The sequence below is a fragment of the Macaca thibetana genome, chromosome 7, assembly GCF_024542745.1.
Source record: "Macaca thibetana thibetana isolate TM-01 chromosome 7, ASM2454274v1, whole genome shotgun sequence".
Classification (NCBI taxonomy): domain Eukaryota; kingdom Metazoa; phylum Chordata; class Mammalia; order Primates; family Cercopithecidae; genus Macaca; species Macaca thibetana.
In genome coordinates this window covers 142511635-142530029 of record NC_065584.1, presented here as the reverse complement: position 1 = coordinate 142530029, position 18395 = coordinate 142511635, and the positions used below count along the sequence as shown (strand labels likewise).

The 18395-nt window shown below is 42.9% G+C and overlaps 1 protein-coding gene across 2 annotated transcripts in view; it reads right to left on the bottom strand.

Annotated features, from left to right (window-relative positions):
* AQP9 (aquaporin 9) overlaps positions 1 to 18395 on the bottom strand; it is a 48684-nt gene that overhangs the window by 4685 nt on the left and 25604 nt on the right. Inside the window, exons 2-5 of one of the 2 annotated variants that reach the window (XM_050796838.1) lie at positions 15013 to 15139; positions 8602 to 8739; positions 6790 to 6908; positions 1871 to 2088 (exon numbers count right to left, since the gene is read on the bottom strand). In XM_050796838.1, the coding sequence (XP_050652795.1) occupies positions 1871 to 2088; positions 6790 to 6908; positions 8602 to 8739; positions 15013 to 15139 (602 nt within the window). The remainder of the gene's footprint in view (positions 1 to 1870; positions 2089 to 6789; positions 6909 to 8601; positions 8740 to 15012; positions 15140 to 18395) is intronic. The other variant, XM_050796839.1, reaches the window with a different exon arrangement.

Sequence of the window (18395 nt, the reverse complement as noted above, 5' to 3'; positions counted from 1 at the left end):
GCTAGGGACATGGGACATTAGGTGATTCTAGCATTTTCCTCCGCGTGGGTTCTCCTAACATATACCTAACACAGCAAAGAGACATTGGGCAAGATCTCCAACTGTTTCAGAACAACCACGTCTCTTGAACTTTTGAATGAATCACCAAGGAGGGCTCAAAGAGGGTGGGAGAAGAGCATGGTCTCCAAGACTGAGACTCTGGAAGGTGGAATTAAGGGAAACTCATGGGCTAATTCGGGGCTCTGGGAATAAGGAGATCCTTAGGACATATGTTTTTGATGCTCCATTGGAAGGATACAAGAGATCCACCCTCGTTGGGGACGTTTTCATGTTCTAGTTGTGATCATTCTAGGACAGAATGTCTCAACCACAGCCCTATTAACATTTTGGACTGAATAATTCTTTGTTGTGGGAGGTGTGCTCTGTGCATTGCAGGATGCTTAGCAGCATTCCTGGCCTCTACCCATTAGATGCCCATAGCATCCCCTTCCCCCAGCTCCAGCTGTGACAACCAAAAATGCCCGGGGGAACAGTTGCCCACCTCTGGTTGAGAACTGCTGTTCTAGGAAATTTATTGCATTGTCAATTTCTTGAGGACAGAGAATGTCAACTGAGTTGCTTTGCATCCTTCTACTCCTAGGAAGTGTCGGCACATAGAAGTTATTCTTTCTTTTATTCAATACCTTGTTATTGAGCCTTTCTATGAGCTACACCCTGTTCTAGGCACTGGGGATATACCAGGGGAAAGGCTGTCAAGGCTCTCGTGGCACTTACACTCTAGACGCTCTGAGTGCTATCTGTGGTGGTGATCTCAATGGCACCAGTTATTTTAACTTCTTTTTCACCCTGGTGAAAGGCAGGCCAAACTCCGATGACTCTATGTCTAGGTCATCATTTGGGAACACTCACGTCCTTTGTTCTCACAGGAAACATTAAACTAGAATTTGCTCACACATGTTTTTCCTACTTTTCTCCATGGTAGAGCCCTGTTTCCTGATGAACCAAAGTGAGCTCCTTCCCTGCAGGGAGCTGCCATGGGTGGATGAGGATGCGCCTCTGTGATTGCATGCAGAGAAAGCAGGAAGGAGTGAAGGGGCAAAGTTTGTCCTAGGAGGTAGGTACCAACAGTTGGCATATTTCCTCAGCACATTCTGAAGTAGAAAGCATGGAGTCTTGCCATTTCTGGGGCAGAGGCTTGATCTTATGTCTGTCCTGTCAGGAAGTTCTTACTCATATCTCCAGAACCAAGTCAGCTCTCACATTTGCAGTCATGTCTTTCCCAGCTTCCCTGGCAGTTACTCACTCGTTATCTGTGTTCCTGCAGCACTTTCAGGGGCTGCCAGAGCACTTATTTTATTGCTCAAGGCGAGTGCTTTTGCTGATTTGAAATTTCCTTGCTTAGCACAGTGACTAAAGCATAGATAATGCCCAAGAAATATCTGTGGAATAAATGCAGCATAGGTTGCGTGGTTCACGAGGAAGAGCCCCGTAGTGGCATCAGAGGATGCAAATTCTAGTCCAACTTTGTCACAAAGTGAATCTGCAGACAAGTTATACAGCTAAAATGTTCACATAAAATCATATAGCAATTGAGGGATTATTATTATGTGGGACAGGTTTATCTCTATTGAATTTACCTACAGCCGCCTCTCTTTCTCTCTTTCTCGCGCGTGCGCGCGCACACACACACGCGCGCGCACACACACAATCATGCCACAAAATACCAGTGCAGTGTCCCATGCTTATGACCAGAGTGTGCAGTTAACCTTGGCGCTGTCGTCTGAACTCCCCTGGATCCCCATGTCGAAGCCCCGCCCGGCTGGTAAGGTGCAGCATGACTGTCTCTCTCCTCCCCACCACTGTTACTTACCTGAAGACTTCAAACCCCCAGCCTGCCAAGGCAGTGAAAAGTCTGGGACTCAGGTCTCTAGCTGGGTTCATGGCACAGCCACTGTTCAGTCCCAAGGAGGAAGAAATGACAATAATCAGGAGGCCGATGACAATGGGCTCTAGGCCTCTGGGGGCTCCCAAGTTTCTGGAGTCAAAAATGGCAAAGACGATCATGAGGAGTATTGTGGTAGCCACCACCTGGAGAGGGAGAAGTTGAGCCAGGGCTTTAGCCTGCATTCTGCTCACCTGCATGCCTCACAACCGTCCCTTCTTACTATTCTACCATATTACAATATTACTGTTTTACTTATATTACAATATGCCTCCTAATAACTGGCATGTACTGGGTAATTGTGCCAGTCTCTCTTCTTTCCACAGCAATTCTAGAGGAGAAGCTAATATAATTCTCATTTACAGATTGGTTATCCTACACACTTAGTAGGTGGCAGTCAGGTTTGGATCCAGAGAGTTTGGCTCCAGAGACTGTTATCTTTTTTTTTTTTTTTTTTAAGACGGAGTCTCGCTCTGTTGCCCAGGCTGGAGTGCAGTGGCCGGATCTCAGCTCACTGCAAGCTCCGCCTCCCGGGTTTACGCCATTCTCCTGCCTCAGCCTCCTGAGTAGCTGGGATTACAGACACCCGCCACCTCGCCTGGCTAGCTTTTGTATTTTTTAGTAGAGACGGGGTTTCACCATGTTAGCCAGGATGGTCTCGATCTCCTGACCTCGTGATCCGCCCGTCTCGGCCTCCCAAAGTGCTGGGAGAGACTGTTATCTTAATACCACACTCTCCTGCTAAGCTACTACTCAGCTAAGTAGAATGGCAAGCTGCAGGCTGGAAAAATGAATGAAAGTCTTGTTCAAATTGGTGAGAAAAGCAATGTGAGATATCAATAGATGAGTGTGCAAAGGAAATGAACAGAAAATTCCAAAAAGGAAAACAGAATTAGGAAACCAGTGGTAAAAACTCATTTGTAATAAAATAAATCCAAACAACATCAAATGTTAGGAAAAGGATATCATTATTTCAGGCTTTTCTAATAGACAAGTACTATGCTTTCAAAAGGAAATTGAGCAATAATTTAGCAATATGCATTCAAAAACATAAATTTATGTATATAATTTGATGCTGCTGGATATTTGAGAATTACACCGTGGAAATGATCTAAAACGTGGAAAAATCATTTTAAAATGTCCACTTTAGCAAAATTTATAGTACTGAAAAACTGGAAGCTTTTACTCTTTTTTTAGTCTACTATACAGCCATTAAAAACTATAAACATAAAAGCTATGTAGTAATATTTAAAAATACTTATGACATTAAGTGAAAAAAAATTTGTATGTGCTTTGTGTTTTCCACAGCTGTCCCTCAGTATCTGTGAGGGATTGCTTCCAGGACTTCCTGCAAATACCAAAAATCCATGGATGTTCAAGTCCCCGATATAAAATTGTGTATTATTTGTATATAACCTATGAACATCCTACTGTATATTTTAAATCATCTCTAGATTATTATAATACCTAATGTAATGTAAATACGGTATTGTTTAGGGAATAATGACAAGAAAAAAGTCTGTACATGTCCAATACACATGCAATTTTAAAAATATTTGTGACCCACGGTTGGTTGAATCCATGGATGCAGAATACACGGATATGTAGGGTTGACTCTACTTAAAAACACACATAAAAGAAAAATTTTAAGACAATAAACAAAAATGGTAATAGGTATTCTGAATTGGCCAATTATAGCTGGTTTCTATGTTATTTATTTCCCAAACTACTGTTTAACAGTTAAATGATAGCCATTATTTATTGAATATTTATTACATGCTAGGTACTTTATATGCTTTATCTCATTAAAACTTCATAGTAGGGGCCAGGTGCGGTGGCTCACGCCTGTAATCCCAGCATTTTGGGAGGCCGAGGCAGGCGGATCACGAGGTCAAGAGATCGACACCATCCTGGCTAACGTGGTGAAACCCCGTCTCTACTAAAAATACAAAAAATTAGCCAGGCATGGTGACGGGAGCCTGTAGTCCCAGCTACTTGGGAGGCTGAGGCAGGAGAATGGCATGAACCTGGGAGGCAGAGTTTGCAGTGAGCCGAGATTGCGCCACTGCACTCCAGCCTGGGCGACAGAGTGAGATTCCATCTCAAATAAATAAATACATAAATACATAAATAAAATAAAATAAAATAAAAACTTCATAGTAATGCTGTGAGGTAAATCCTGTTATTATTCTCAGTTTATAGGTAAGAAAACTGCAGTAGAACAAGGTTAAGACACTTGTCCAATGTCAAACTTATAAGAGGAAGAATCAGGATGGGAACCAGGCAACTGATTTTAAAGTTTAAGTTCATTATCATTTCATCTGCTTTCCAAAATAATAATGTTAAACTAATTTTTAATATTAAAAGACACATGTTCCCCCAAGAGCACTCTTCTGTGGAAAGCCTTCTCCAACTCTTTCTTGCAGAGTAAAACCTCCCGCCTGTGGGCTTCCATGACATTCTAACTTTACTTCTATCACTGTCCTTGTCACTCTGCAAAAGAATATCTGTTTACTTCTTAGACTGAGCATCAGGCTCTGAACTCATTGAAGAAGAAAGAGCATAGAGCTGTATATGGCTAAGTAGGTGCCCAGTAAATAGTTATTGGGTGAATAAGTGATTGATTACTAACTAAACCAAGGAACATGTTTGGACAATATTTAGAGCTAAGCAATTTAGTAATCTTGAGATAAGGTGACCCCAAAATATGGTCATGATGACCAAGAACTCTGTTGGGTGTTGACTGACTGATAACTGGTAATTTTTGGAACTCTCTCCAAAGCCTAAGGAATACAGAGAGCCTTCAGAGTTTGCTGATGGTTACAGCATCAGGGTTTTCTAATATTTGCTTTTTCTACTTGACTATGTACACAATAATGGACTTAGAAATCACAGACCTTAGAGAAATTGCAAACTCACTCTGAGACAAGGACACAATGAAGAAAGCTCAGGATGTGGTATGCAGGTCAACATTGATCAAGATACAGCTTTGGGAGACTGAGGCAGGCAGATTATGAGGTCGGGAGTTCGAGACCAGTCTGGCCAACATGGTGAAACCCTGTGTCTACTAAAAATACAAAAATTAGCCAGGAGTGGTGGCTCACACTGGTAATCCCAGCTACTTAGAAGGCTGAGGCAGAAGAATTGCTTGAACCTGGGAGGCAGGGGTTGCAGTGAGCTGAGATCATGCCATTGCACTCCAGCCTGGGGCAACAGGCTCAGTCTCAAAACAAACAAACAAACAAAATTTAGAGAACACCACCAAAATAACTAAAATTGTTGTAGCTCTTCTATACTCTCTGCTTCAAATTTCTATTATAATATGGCCCTTATACTCCAGTTTCTTATCTAATTATATATTTTTTCTTTTATTTTCTTCTTTTTTTTGCCCAGGCTGAAGTGTAGTGGTGCGAACATAGCTCACTGTAGCCTCCAGCTCCTGGGTGCAAGCTATCCTCCCACCTCAGCCTCCCAAGTAGCTGGGACTACAGGTAAGCACCACCACACCTGGCTAATTTTTGTATTTTTGGTAGAGACAGGGTTTTACCATGTTGCCCGGGCTGGTAGTGAACTCCTGGGCTCAAGTGACTTGTCCAGCTTGGCCTCCCAAAATGCAGGGATTAAGATGTGAACCACCATGCCCAGCCCTATCTAATTATATCTTATTTTGCATTGTTTCCTTGTTCAATGCTCTTCAACTAGATTCTAAATTTCTGGGCAGATACTGTTTATAATGCATTTTTCTCATATTTTTCTTTTTATCCTCATAAGTAACTTCATGAAGGCTCATATTATCCCCATTTTACAAGTGAAAAACTTGTGACCCAAAAAGTTCAGTACTTTTCTGAAGCCATGCAGGAAGTTGGAGGCAGAACAGCTATTTTAATTCAAGCATTCAGACTCTGCATCTTGGATCTTTACAACTCACATTTACTTGTCAGTCTTTCAAGCTCCAGACACAGGGTCAAGCACATAGTGAGTTTTCAATAAACGCTTGTTGCCTGTTTGATTGATTGATGAAAGTGGAAAGTAAAAAAGCTAAGGACATGAGGGCATAGTTTTTCATCCATACATTGAATGGAGATGGGCATAGATGATGAACTGGAAGATCCATTTTATACACATGCCCATTCTGATCTGCTCCACTGTATAAATCCTGATCATAGAAGCAGAACTTAGAGATACTGAAAAACATAGCCTTCCTTTCAGTGTGCTGACCAAGATGACCAGCAGCCTTCTTGGGACACAGTAAGAGAAGAAAAGTCTTTTGAGTTGACAATGTTAGTCCTGCCACAAGCTGACCAAATAGGTGTGCTATTGGTTGCACCACAGTATGCTTGGGTGCCAGAAGCTTGTTTAAATGTCAATAAGGCAGAGATACTTCTAGCCACCTTGAGAGTTTAAATAAATAAACCTATGTACACGGTGAGACGGAGAGGACTGGTGATACCTTAGGCTCAGCTACCACCCTTCACAGTCTTTGATTTGAAATAGAAATGTCTTCTCTTGTGGCCTCCACACTTAGACCACATGTTCAAAAGAGACAATAGTGAAGTGAACTCCATTCGTGCCTACAGGGGTTGAAACATTTAGTCATTCATTCTTTTCTGGATCTCAACTAATGGGAACAAGTGTATGTATTAAAGAGGAAGGAGAAAACTTTTCTGGTGGTATCAGCTTCCTGCAAAGGTAAAACGATTATCAAGAAAGCTTGGGTTATGCCCAGCAACCTCTGCCGTTGGAAATACAATCTTTCCTTTCTGAGTGGTCTCTAATTCTCCAGTGCATTTCCCTTATAAGATCATATCTTTTCACCAAAGTTAAGTCTTTGTTGAATCTACACTTACTTGATCTGCAAATGCATTCGCCAGAGATAGATACGGAGCTGGGTATGTTGCAAAAATGTGTGCTGTTGCATTTTCTCCCACGATCAGCAGTTTTCCACCAGCAAAGGACATAAGTCCATCTGTGAAAGACAAAGCTCCAGCACATTAGTGTTCTCTGGGAAGAGCTGAAGGAGGCCTATGACAAGCCTTCTGCTAAACAACCAGTCACTCAGGTTGAGCTTGGTATGGCCGTGTCATTTGTCTCTCTCTACTTCCAAGGAATGATAGTTTTAGAGATGACCAGGTGAATCCCAGGATGGAGGGTCAAAGGAAGAAGGCCCTTGGCCTCTCTGAATGGCCCACTCCAAACTTGGACAAATTCTTCTTCAGTAGGGTCCTGGGAATGAATTCTCTTTTGGGGGAATTCTGGGACTTTTCAAAGTCAACTGAAAGCCAAAGCAGGGCTTGGTCTTGCTCTAGGAAGAATTTGTAATTCCCAGAGAGCTCTCAGTAACCCCTAATACCACTCCAGAATTTAAGGGTGTTGCAGTAGACTGAAGATGCCCTTAGAGCTAGGGGTATGGCAGCCACTGCCACAGCCAGCACTGACCCCAGGCCATTCTTGCCACAGCAATGGGCTCTGAATTTCCCGTGTGGCCTTGAATTCCCTTTTAGCCCTTTTAGACTCTAATTCTCAGAGAGACACTCTATGGGGAAAAGTCCCTTTCTATAACCTATTTCTCTTTTTCTTTTTTTTTTTCCTTTTTTCTTTTTTTTTTTGGAGACAGGGTTTCTCTCTGCTGCCCAGGCTGGAGTGCAATGGCGTGATCCTGGCTCACTGCAGCCTTGATCTGGGCTCAAGCAATCTTCTCACCTCAGCCTCCTGAGTAGCTGGGACTACAGATGTGAGTTACCACACCTGGCTTATTTTTAATTTTTTTTTTTTTTTTTTTGAAGAGACAAGCTATCCCTATGTTGCCCAGGCTGGTCTTGAACTCCTGGGCTCAAATGATCCTCCCGCTTCTGCCTCCCAAAGTGTTGGGATTACAGGCATGAGCCACCACACACCCAGTCCTCCATGACTTCCTAAGGCCTTCAGTTTGGGAGTCATAATGTATTAAGTCTTACCTTGGGTTAGAAGGAAGGAGCTGCTTTAACAGTTGATTTCATGGGAACACCAAGGTGTTTTAGTTTGAAAGGCCTCGAGAGTCATGTAATTCAATTTTCTCATTTTCCAGAGGAGGAAACTGAGGCTAGTCAGATCAGATGACTTATTTAAGTCACACAGGTATTTACTGAACAGCTAGAACTAAAGTCTGGTCTTCTATCACCAGTACTGTGTTTTTCCCAAGGACTGTTGCAGAGTGGAAGCCCTGGCTGTTTGATAGAAGGACAATGAGGCTCCCACCCAGCCCACATCTCTGCTGTGTCTCTTCCTTCAAAGACATCATCCCGGAGTCCTTCTCTCAATACTTACTGGTCACACCTTTGCCACCAGAAAACACCTCCTTTCCCAGCCAAATCAGAGACAGCAGTGGGGAAGCCACTGGCCTATTGCTTGTTGTATGGATGTTCATGTTGTAGTGCTGGCTTGGCACAAAGACAGGCTTCCTTTAAGTTCTGCTCCCCATTTAAGATATGACCATTTTCATCAAGAGGATTCATGAATTTGCTGGAACGGTAATGTGGCCTCATTTTCTCAAATTTAGAACTTCCAGTCACTTGTAGAATGCTTCCTGTCCTTGCTTTTTCTCACCTGTGCCTACCAACGAATTCTGACTTTCAAATTATGCCCAGCTCTTCCTAATCATAAGACTCAGGGACTTTACTCACCATAGTAAATGCCAAAGAGGGTTGCGGCCCCCACAAAGGCTCCCAAGAACTGGGCTCCCACATAAAATGGCAATTTGAACCATTTCATCCGTCCAAAGAGACACATTGCAAAAGACACAGCTGGATTGATGTGGCCACCTGCAAAGAAGGGAAGATTGGAGAAGTGAGAAGGCAGGTCAAGATGAAGAATATACAGAAAACCATCTAGAGATCTCAGGTGGAATTCAGTCTTCTAGGTAGAGAACTACTGCCTGGGAGGAGAAACAGGGGTGTGTATGCACATGAAACAGAGAGAGTGTGTGTATCTGAGCAGGGAGAGAGGGAAGACTGATCATTTTCATGGCATCCTTGGATAACTGTTCAGAATGTTTATCTTAATGAAAAGAGAGTCAGGTATAAAAAGAAACTTGATGTGCTCAAGTGGCTCTTTATTAATAGGGTTGTATCCCTCTGTTTATAAAGCAATCACCCCAAACAGATTGATGTAGCTATTAACTTCAATATCTTTCAAAAGTCAGTATGCTTATCCAATATATGTATAGGATTTAAATCTATATCTAGCAATTTCTCAGGCCATGACCAGAGGACATAAAAACAAGCTCAAAAGAGATCTATCTTTAAGGGAAAATGACCGCGGGTTGCTGAGGGTGGGGGCATAGTTGATTTTGAGGTAGTCACAGAGTTTGAGTGGCTAGTTCTCAGTTCCTCTGCATAAACAATGCATTTCTGTCCTACACAGAAATGTAGCAACCCTTTCCTGAGCCCAAGCCAAGCTCCAGCTAGAGAAATCAGCTTCCTTGACTTGCATCCAGCCATAAAATCAAATGGAGAGTTTGCTCTGTGGTTGGTCTCTAACATCTCCAGCTGGGTTTGCTAGTAACAACAAGAGCAGCATTTATCAAATACTTGCCGGATACTATTGTAGGGATAGTAGGTGCATTTGATCCTCTTAAGAACCCAATGAGATGGGTACTACTCCAGTTAATAGATGAGAAAACTGAGGCATGGATGGAAAGGAAGTTTCTTAAGGCTACATGGTCAGTAAGTGGAAGAACCAGGATTCAAATTCAGGTTTATCTGAATTCTAGAGCCTATGTTCTCTGCTATACCACTTCCAGACCATCGTCACCGTGTTTATAAAGGCTTCTCTGCTTTTGTGGGCAGAAAAATAAATAAAGATTTTTAAAAATTGTCTGAGCATATAGGCTCACTTCCTAGTGAAAACAGATGTTCATTTGAGGAAGACAGATGACATTTTGTGTGGAGGGGGAATCAGAGACACCACATTGAGATGTGGACTTTCAGGCTGTGGACTTAGTTGTAAACAAAGGAGAGACTATGGTGGTGACGATGATGCTGCTGATCCTACACAGAACCAAAAGGTGCACTTGTTTCTAGAAGCCTCTACCACTCCCTGTGGAGAAAGCTATGCTTTTTCCAAGTCTACAGGGCAAAGTGGACTTGCAGTGGGTGGGGGGATTCTGGCTGCTGGCTAAGCCACAAGGGTCCTTTCTTCACCTGCCCCTGCCACTCAGTGGCTACTGTGAGTGACAAAATGCCAGTGTATTGAAGCACAGATGATTTCCTAAAGCATTATAAACACTTCAACTGTTGAGTTTTCCTTTTCAACCCAGGAGAGCCACAATTCTGGAGACTAGCAGTACACCTTACCAGGGAAGGCTAGAAACAGGGGTTAGGAGGGAGGAGGGGACACACAGGGCAGTGGGAAGTTCCTCTTCTCCCAGAAGCTTGCTGCGGAGTAGCTGCCTCCAGCTGCCTGGCAGTAGCCATTGTGAAAGGAAAAGGGGCGGGGGCTAGGCGCAGTGGCTCATGCCTGTAATACCAGCACTTTGGGAGGCCGAAGTGGTTGTATCACGAGGTCAGGAGTTTGAGACCAGCCTGCCCAACGTGGTGAAACCCCGTCTCTACTAAAAATAGAAAAAATTAAGTGGGTGTGGTGGCAGGTGCCTGTATTCTCAACTACTCAGGAGGATGAGATGGGAGAATTGCTTGAACCCAGAGGTGAAGGTTGCAGTGAGCCAAGATGGTGACACTGCACTCCAGCCTGGGCAACAAGAGCGAAATTCTGTCTCAAAAAAAAAAAAAAAAAAATTAGCTGGGCATGGTGGCTCGCACCTGTAATCCCAGCTACTCAGGAGACAGAGGCAGGAGAATTGCTTGAACCCAGGAGATGGAAGTTGCAGTGAGCAGAGATTGTGCCACCGCACTCCAACCTGCGTGACCAAAAAAAAAAAAAAAAAAAAAAAAAAAAAAAAAAATAGAACAAGGGCGCCGTAAGGGATCACCTCCAATCCAACTCCCTTGAGTTTCGTCTATTTCTTTGTTTAACAATTTCCTCTTCCAAAATAAAATTTCCCATAAGTATGTTTCTGTTTGTTAGCTCCTTCTAAGCATCCTGAGCCTGGAACTATTATTTACCTTGGACCTCACATGATGCAAGGCATTTAGTAGGTGTTCAATATAAAAGCTGAAGAAATAGGCTGGGCGTGGTGGCTCACGCTTGTAATCTCAGCACTTTGGGAGGCCAAGGAGAGCGGATTACGAGGTCAAGAAATCAAGATCATCCTGGCCAGCATAGTGAAACCTTGTCTCTAATGAAAATACAAAAATTAACTGGGCGTGGTGGCACACACCTGTAGTCCCAGCTACTTGGAAGGCTGAGGCAGAAGAATAGCTTGAACCTGGGAGGCAGAGGTTGCAATGCTCTGAGATTGTGCCACTGCACTCCAGCCTGGTGACAGAGTGAGACTCCATTAAAAAAAAAAAAAAAAGGTTGAAGAAATAATCAGAGGCCTTATTTAGATAGCTCAGACTACAGAGATCTACAGAGGAAAAAAAGTTGCTTGGGGATCAAAAAGGGTATGTCTGGAAGGGTGCTTTGCAAAGCAATGAGGAAAAGGGCTGGAAAGGAGGCAGAAAGGTTCAGAAAGAGAGGTGGACAAGTGGCACCCTGATGCCTCTGGTTAGAGGCCAAGTGGCTGCTAGAAACTTCTCCCTGTAGAGATGAGTGGTCACCCCAGCTTATCACAAGGACAAGGCAGAGCAGTGTATTGGAAAGAACATGAGAACTAGAGTCAGTGCACTCAACTCTTGGCTTTGCCAAGCTTGCCGGGACAATCAAATTATTCACATAAAGGGCCTGCGGGCACAGCTGGAGCCCACAGGGCACAAGGTGAAAGTCTTAGGTGAGCAGAGGGAACCCCTTCAATGTTCTATTCTATGCAAATCCTCTCCTTCTCACCACCCATACACAATCCTGTGATCAAGATAACCCTATATTTTATTTGTTGTGAAAACAAGGCTATTTGCTTTTTCAATGAGTTTATTTTAGTCATAAAATGCTACATCAAGAGCAATTACCACTAGCCTAAATGCTTTGTGCAGGATGCTACATAATTAGGGTATTATGACCTCTGATTGACTGGATTTGACTGGAACATTCCCAGGGGAGCAGGATGCTGTAACTTCTTTACAATAAGGTGATGTTTTATATTTAAAAGGCAAATATCTGCTGACCTCACTAGTCGGCGACCACAAAATGGGATCCCATTTATATTTATGCCCAGTATAAATTGGTTACTTTTGGAATTTTCAAGCAGATCTTACAAACCAGTATGTGCCCACAAACCAGTATGTTAGCTGCAGCGACAATGAGAAAGTCACCTCACACACACAATCCTCTCCTATTCCTGCATCTGCTGAAGCTGATACTGATGCTGTTGTCCACACAGACGTCATGATGGGCCAGTGTGTTGTGCTGCATGTTCCCAAAATGTTCCCAAAGCCACCAGTTCTCAAGGAGCCTGAACTGTGCTAGATTCCAGAGATAGAATGGTAAGGACTGCCTTTCCAAGCCAATGTTACCATTTTCCAGCCAGTCTCAGACACCACTCTATTTGTATTTTAGGGTCTCATAGTTGCTCATAAACATTTTGGTCAGGTCCTGACTCTCACCCAGAAGCACAGCTTCTGCTGAAAGAAGTCCCATCAGTTTTGGCCCTTACTCTTCTAACTATAGGGACTCAACCCCAGTTTAGGGGCTACAGAAGACTTCACACCATTTCTTCACTCCTTCTTCCTGCTGGTTCTTTCCCTTTTTCCCTCCTACAGTGACTGCAGAAATCCCCAGGTATATCAATGGACACAAACAGATATGGATTGCAGTGGTGACAGGTGTTAACAACAGTGGTAGGGTCTGGGGCCAACTAATTCTAAGTATCTACTTGATGTTCAGTTCAGGGTGTTAACGCAGGCCAAATACTCCAAAACCATGTCTCTACCTAAAAAATGGCTGAAAATATGGCTACATCTACATTTCCTGGTGAACGCAGTGGGAGCTTATAGGGGAAGCAGTTAAGCCTTGGCATATTTAGGGCAGTCCCCTGGTTTTTCTTGTGCCCTTCTTGGAGTTTGCCTTGAGGTAAGCAGTACAGTGCTGGGATCACAGCAAAAGCTGGACAAGAGTTTGAATGAAGACACTGTGCATGCTAGCAAATCCCATATATAGGAGTCTGGGAGGTCAAGGCTACAGTGAGCTGTAATCCCACCACCACAGTTCAGTCTGGGCAACAGAGTGGGACTCTGTCATAACCTGGACCGCCTTTGGATCTGAGTCTGGCTGTGATATGGAAAGGGTGCTAGCCCATCAATGGCCATTCCAGGTGCACAGCCCAAGGAGCTCCCAGGGAGTCTAAGCAATTGTTCTTCAGTGCTACAAAGGTAGTGTTTGGTACCAGGCCAGTCAGCTTAACTGCAGGATCCTCTGCCCAACTAACCTGCTTGTAATGCCCGTCTCATAATAGAGCATTGGAAATGCTGTGTAAGAATGGGAATGTGTTGGCTGGGTGTGGTGGCTCATCCCTGTAATCCTAGCACTTTGGGAGGCTGAGGCAAGTGGATCACTTGAGTCCAGGAGTTCAAGACCAGCCTGGGCAACATGGCAAGACTTGGTCTTTACAAAAAATACAAAAATTAGCTGGCTGTAGTGGCTCGTGCCTGTAGTCCTAGCTACTCGGAAGACTGAGGTGGCCGAAGGTAGAATTGCTTGAGCCTGGGAGGTCAAGGCTGCAGTGAGCTGTAATCCCACCACCACACTCCAGCCTGGGCAACAGAATGAGACTCTGTCTTAAAAAACAAAAAATAGGCAGAGTGCAGTGGCTTACACTTGTAATCCCAGCGCTCTGGGAGGCTGAGGCAGGTGGATCACCTGAGGTCAGGAGTTCGAGACCAGCATGGCCAACATGGTGAAACCCTGTCTCTACTAAAAATACAAAATAATTAGCCAGGTGTGGTGGTGCATGCCTGTAATCCCAGCTACTCGGGAGGCTGAGGCAGGAGAATCGCTTGAATCCGGGAGGTGTAGGTTGCAGTGAGCCAAGATTGAGCCATTGTGTTCCAGCCTGAGGGAAAAAAGCGAGACTCTTTCTAAAACAAAACAAAACAAAACAAACAAACAAACAAACAAAAAATGAGTATGTGTGCTTCACTGTCACACAGATCATGTGAACCTGGGACAAATCTTCGCTCTGCCTCTTTACCAGCCGCAGGGCTTCCAGTTATTTACTGACTCCCTCTCAGTAGGGATTTCTCTGTAGAATGGAGATAGTAATACCCGCCTCAGAGTGCTGTTGTAAAGGAGAGGGAGATAAAGGCAGTCTGGCATTTAGCAGAGTGCTCAGCATGCATAGTTTCTCAGTTCACTTTCTTCTCTTATCACCAAGTCTTGACTCAATGCTCTTAGGACCCACACCAGGCTGCTGAAAGATTCTGAGTGTCTTTGGTAACCAGATCATTTCCACAGTCACTTCTAAGTCCCTAGACTGCATTAAATTATCATCATTTCATTTTGTTTCTGAGAACCATGTGAATGGCTTCTAATCAGTTTACTCCTCAGGGCAGGATTAGACTAAGACCTTATAGATCAGATCTGCATGTCCATGAAAGCACCATCCATTTTGCAAGAGACCCAGACTCTTCCTGTTTGCTATAGATAAAGGTCCAGGACTTGCCTCTGTTGGAGTGACCTTCACTGAGCTATTCACAGGGTATCTGGGAGTTGGATTCCAAATGTGGGCTAGAGCAAGTAAAAAATCCTGTTGACTGGTGGAGAATAAGATGCAGCAGCCAGACTTAGGAATGAATCCTTTATGAGCTCTAACCCCCATTTCTGTCTCTTGTTAAATGTTGCCTTTGCATAAGTTACTTACCAGTGGTTGGTGATTTTAATTTTATCTATAAAAATTTAATTTTATCTATAAAAATAGGATCCGATACACACTTTTGCAGGATTTTTAAGATATAAATAAATTAAGGTATGTGAAGCACCCAGCACTGTGCTGGCACATTGGAGTGGTTGAATTAATAGCGGCATTCATTATTTCTACTGCTTACCAGAGACACCGCCAGTCACATAAATGGCCATTGCAACTGCCATTGAAAATCCGACATTGATCGTGATGATCCCTCCAAAACTTCCCCGACTGAGAATAGCTTGGGCAACAGACCCGCATCCAAGGACCTGGAATGAGAGAGAAACTCAACAAGTAAGTGAGGATGGCTAGTGTCAGAAGTAACGGAAACTCGCAGTAGCAAGTATTTTTAAAACAAACTCGTGCATTGGGTTGCCTTGGGTTTTATACAAATCAAATTATAATGATTCAGCTATACGCAGAGAACAAAATGGTGGACCCAAGGCTGCATTTGGCTTACAGATAGATGAGTTTTGCTGTGCCTGCACAATGCTCAGATTTTGCCTACATTTATAAATCAGGAAATTTCACACAATGATCTAATTATCTGATTTTCTTTAAAATTAAATTTTTTATTTTGAGACAATTATAGACCCACATGCGTTGTAAGAAATAATGCAGGAAAGTCCCATGTACCTGTTACCTGCTGGTTCCTTTTAATCAACCAGAAGATCTGGTTATTCACAGAGAAATAATTGAGCACAGTAGCAGCTGGGGGATCCCTTTAAACAGAGCTTATGCCTTCCCAACTGGCTCATTTCACTGCCCTTCACTCATTTAGGTCACCTTCCTGGCCTCTGTAGGTATTTGAGTTTGACAGTCCTGTTCTTGTGGCTCCCAGTATAAAAGCAGGACCAGGCACACAAACCACCATACACATATCCAATAAAGGGGAAAGGCCACTTGTACTATGTATTAGGAAAAATGTCTGATATGCAAGAAAACAAAGGAAAATCTTAGGGGGATAGATTTGGCAATCAGGACCCCCTTATTCTCATGTATTTTCTCCCTGATGGGGCTATAGTTTCCTAGGGAGCAGAGGCTGCCAAACTCACTGCTTCTTATATTCCCTGTCGCACCAAGCCCAGTGCTGTGCTGATAGTAAGCATTCTGCAAACAGTTGCACAGTGAAGTGTGATAGTGAGTCTTCCACAGTCTTCAGCTGGTAGAGATATTTTGGAGAATGAAATCCATATTCAGAAAGGTTTGCAATAAATATATGATGGTACATCCAGTCAGTAGACTGCCAGGCTACTGAAAAAAATATAAGTAAAAGAAAATAGAATAAAGGAGATTCGTGTGTACCAAGGGGAAAGATCCCCAAGGTATATTATTAAAATTTTAAAAAGATACAGAGCAGTGCTAAAACATGCTGCCAATTGTATTAAATACATTACATGCATTTATTTTTATATACATGATCTCTCTCCATGAATACATAGGCAGCAGAAGTGGGGTTAGACCCGAAAGGGTTGTGGGGAGCGCATGACTGGCACAGAGGCTGGAAGAGAACTTTTCATTGTATATCCTCTCTTTTTTTAAATCCATGTGTTTTCTACTTTTTTTTTTTTTAATGGGCCCCACATATTCATTGAACAATCAGTTAAAACTATTTAATCACAGTCCATTAAAGAAATACTTGGCAAGGGACGGTTCTTGGGAAAGACAGAACAGTTGCATACAATTTTGGTAGGAAAATGAGACAGCAAATGGCCACCAGCTTTCACTGTGCTGTGGTTTAAAAAGCTAGTGTGGTCCTGGAGGCATAAGTGTAGGAATTATTAGATGATTAGATGGAATCCAGTTGGGATTTTATAACTAAAGAAGAGCAATTAACTTGAGGGACGTATTATTTAGGTGCAGGAAAATAGAGCATATGAGGAAATATTTCAGAAACAAACATATTTTAGGAAAAAGAGATTAACAATGTGAAGGCTTTTTATCAGGAAGATAATAACCTACTATTGTGTCTTTTCATAAAGGATTGAAAATGGAAGAGTCTAAAACTAAAATATGAAAACTTGCACAAAGACAATTTTTTTATTGTGATGAATTAATTCTAAATAGCTCCCTCAGGAGCTATTTAGAGGAGTATAAGTTACAAACAAGAGATATTTAATACATATAGAATGATTTCTCTGACAGCAGGGAAATTACGTAGATGATGTTTTCATGTCCCTTCCAGTCCCCAGTTCTAAGATACATCCGCTTGTCTTAGCAAGCAGAGAAAAGGTGGAGAGCTTTGCACCCTACACTGAATGTTAAATACAGTTACAGCAAGAACATGTCCCCTTTCTCTTTTCAAAAAAAAAAAAAAAAAATCCCCTGGGTCCATTTTGGAGCCAAACAATTTCACCTAGACTTGACATTATTTTTTCCTAGAATCCTTATCTATTATAATAACTGCCGGAATTAAAACCACATTGGTGTCTCTCTTTCATTTTAATTTAAATCCAATTAAATGCTCTGGGCACAACTTCCAGGCGAACTGACATTTTTGTAGTATCTCCTAAAATGAGGAATAAAACAATACTGACAGCTGAGATGACTTGATTTAGACAGCCGGGGCTAAGAAGAGACACAAAAGAGAGAGGCCAGTCCTGAGCTATTATTGCTTTCTAAATAAGCGTCTCCCCTCTTTTATGATCCTGATGTACATGCACTTGTGCGAGTCTAGAGGGGACATAAAAGCTTTAAATGGTTCAAGTGGGCCCGTGGAGGCTTCTGCCTTGTCAAATTTCACTATGATTAATCCTCTCCTCTTCCACTCTAGATGCTGAAATGGCTTTTCTTAGGAGGATAATCAATGCTGTGTGCTGCAGGAAATAGGAGGAGAGATGGAGCAATGTGGGGACTTCAGTTACCCTCATCAGAAACGCTGCTCAGAGGATTGGAGCCCAGATTTCCAGCACTGCATCTTAATTTAGAAATGTATTTGCTGTAGCCTGAAAAGCAACAAGGAAGCCAGGTAACTGCCTCCTGGTTTCTTCCTTTGCCTGCCTCCTCTTGCCTATATTCATAGCACCAGGACAGCAGATCATGGACATTCTAATGTATCATGAGCTGCTTGCTGGAAATATTGTCACCCACTCTGATTCTCTATGTGTTCAGTGTATTTTTTTCCTCCAAAAATGAGACAACTGTTTTTTATGGTATTGACGATAAAAGTTCCATCCTGATTCCCTGCTCTCACCTTCAAGAACTGCCATACCTTTCCCTTCTTAGACTCAAAAAGAGCACATTATCGTATCCACTCTGTCTTGATTTTCCTGGTCTCCCCATCTAGAAAGCATTTCTTTTTCTTTTTTTTCTTTTTTTTTAATTTTCGTGCCGGGGTCTGTCTCTGTCGCCCAGGCTGGAGTGCAGTGACACGATCTCGGCTCACTGCAAGCTCTGCCTCCCGGGTTCATGCCGTTCTCCTGCCTCAGTCTTCTGAGTAGCTGGGACTACAGGCGCCCGCCACCATGCCCGGATAATTTTTTATATTTTTAGTAGAGACGGGGTTTCACTGTGTTAGCCAGGATG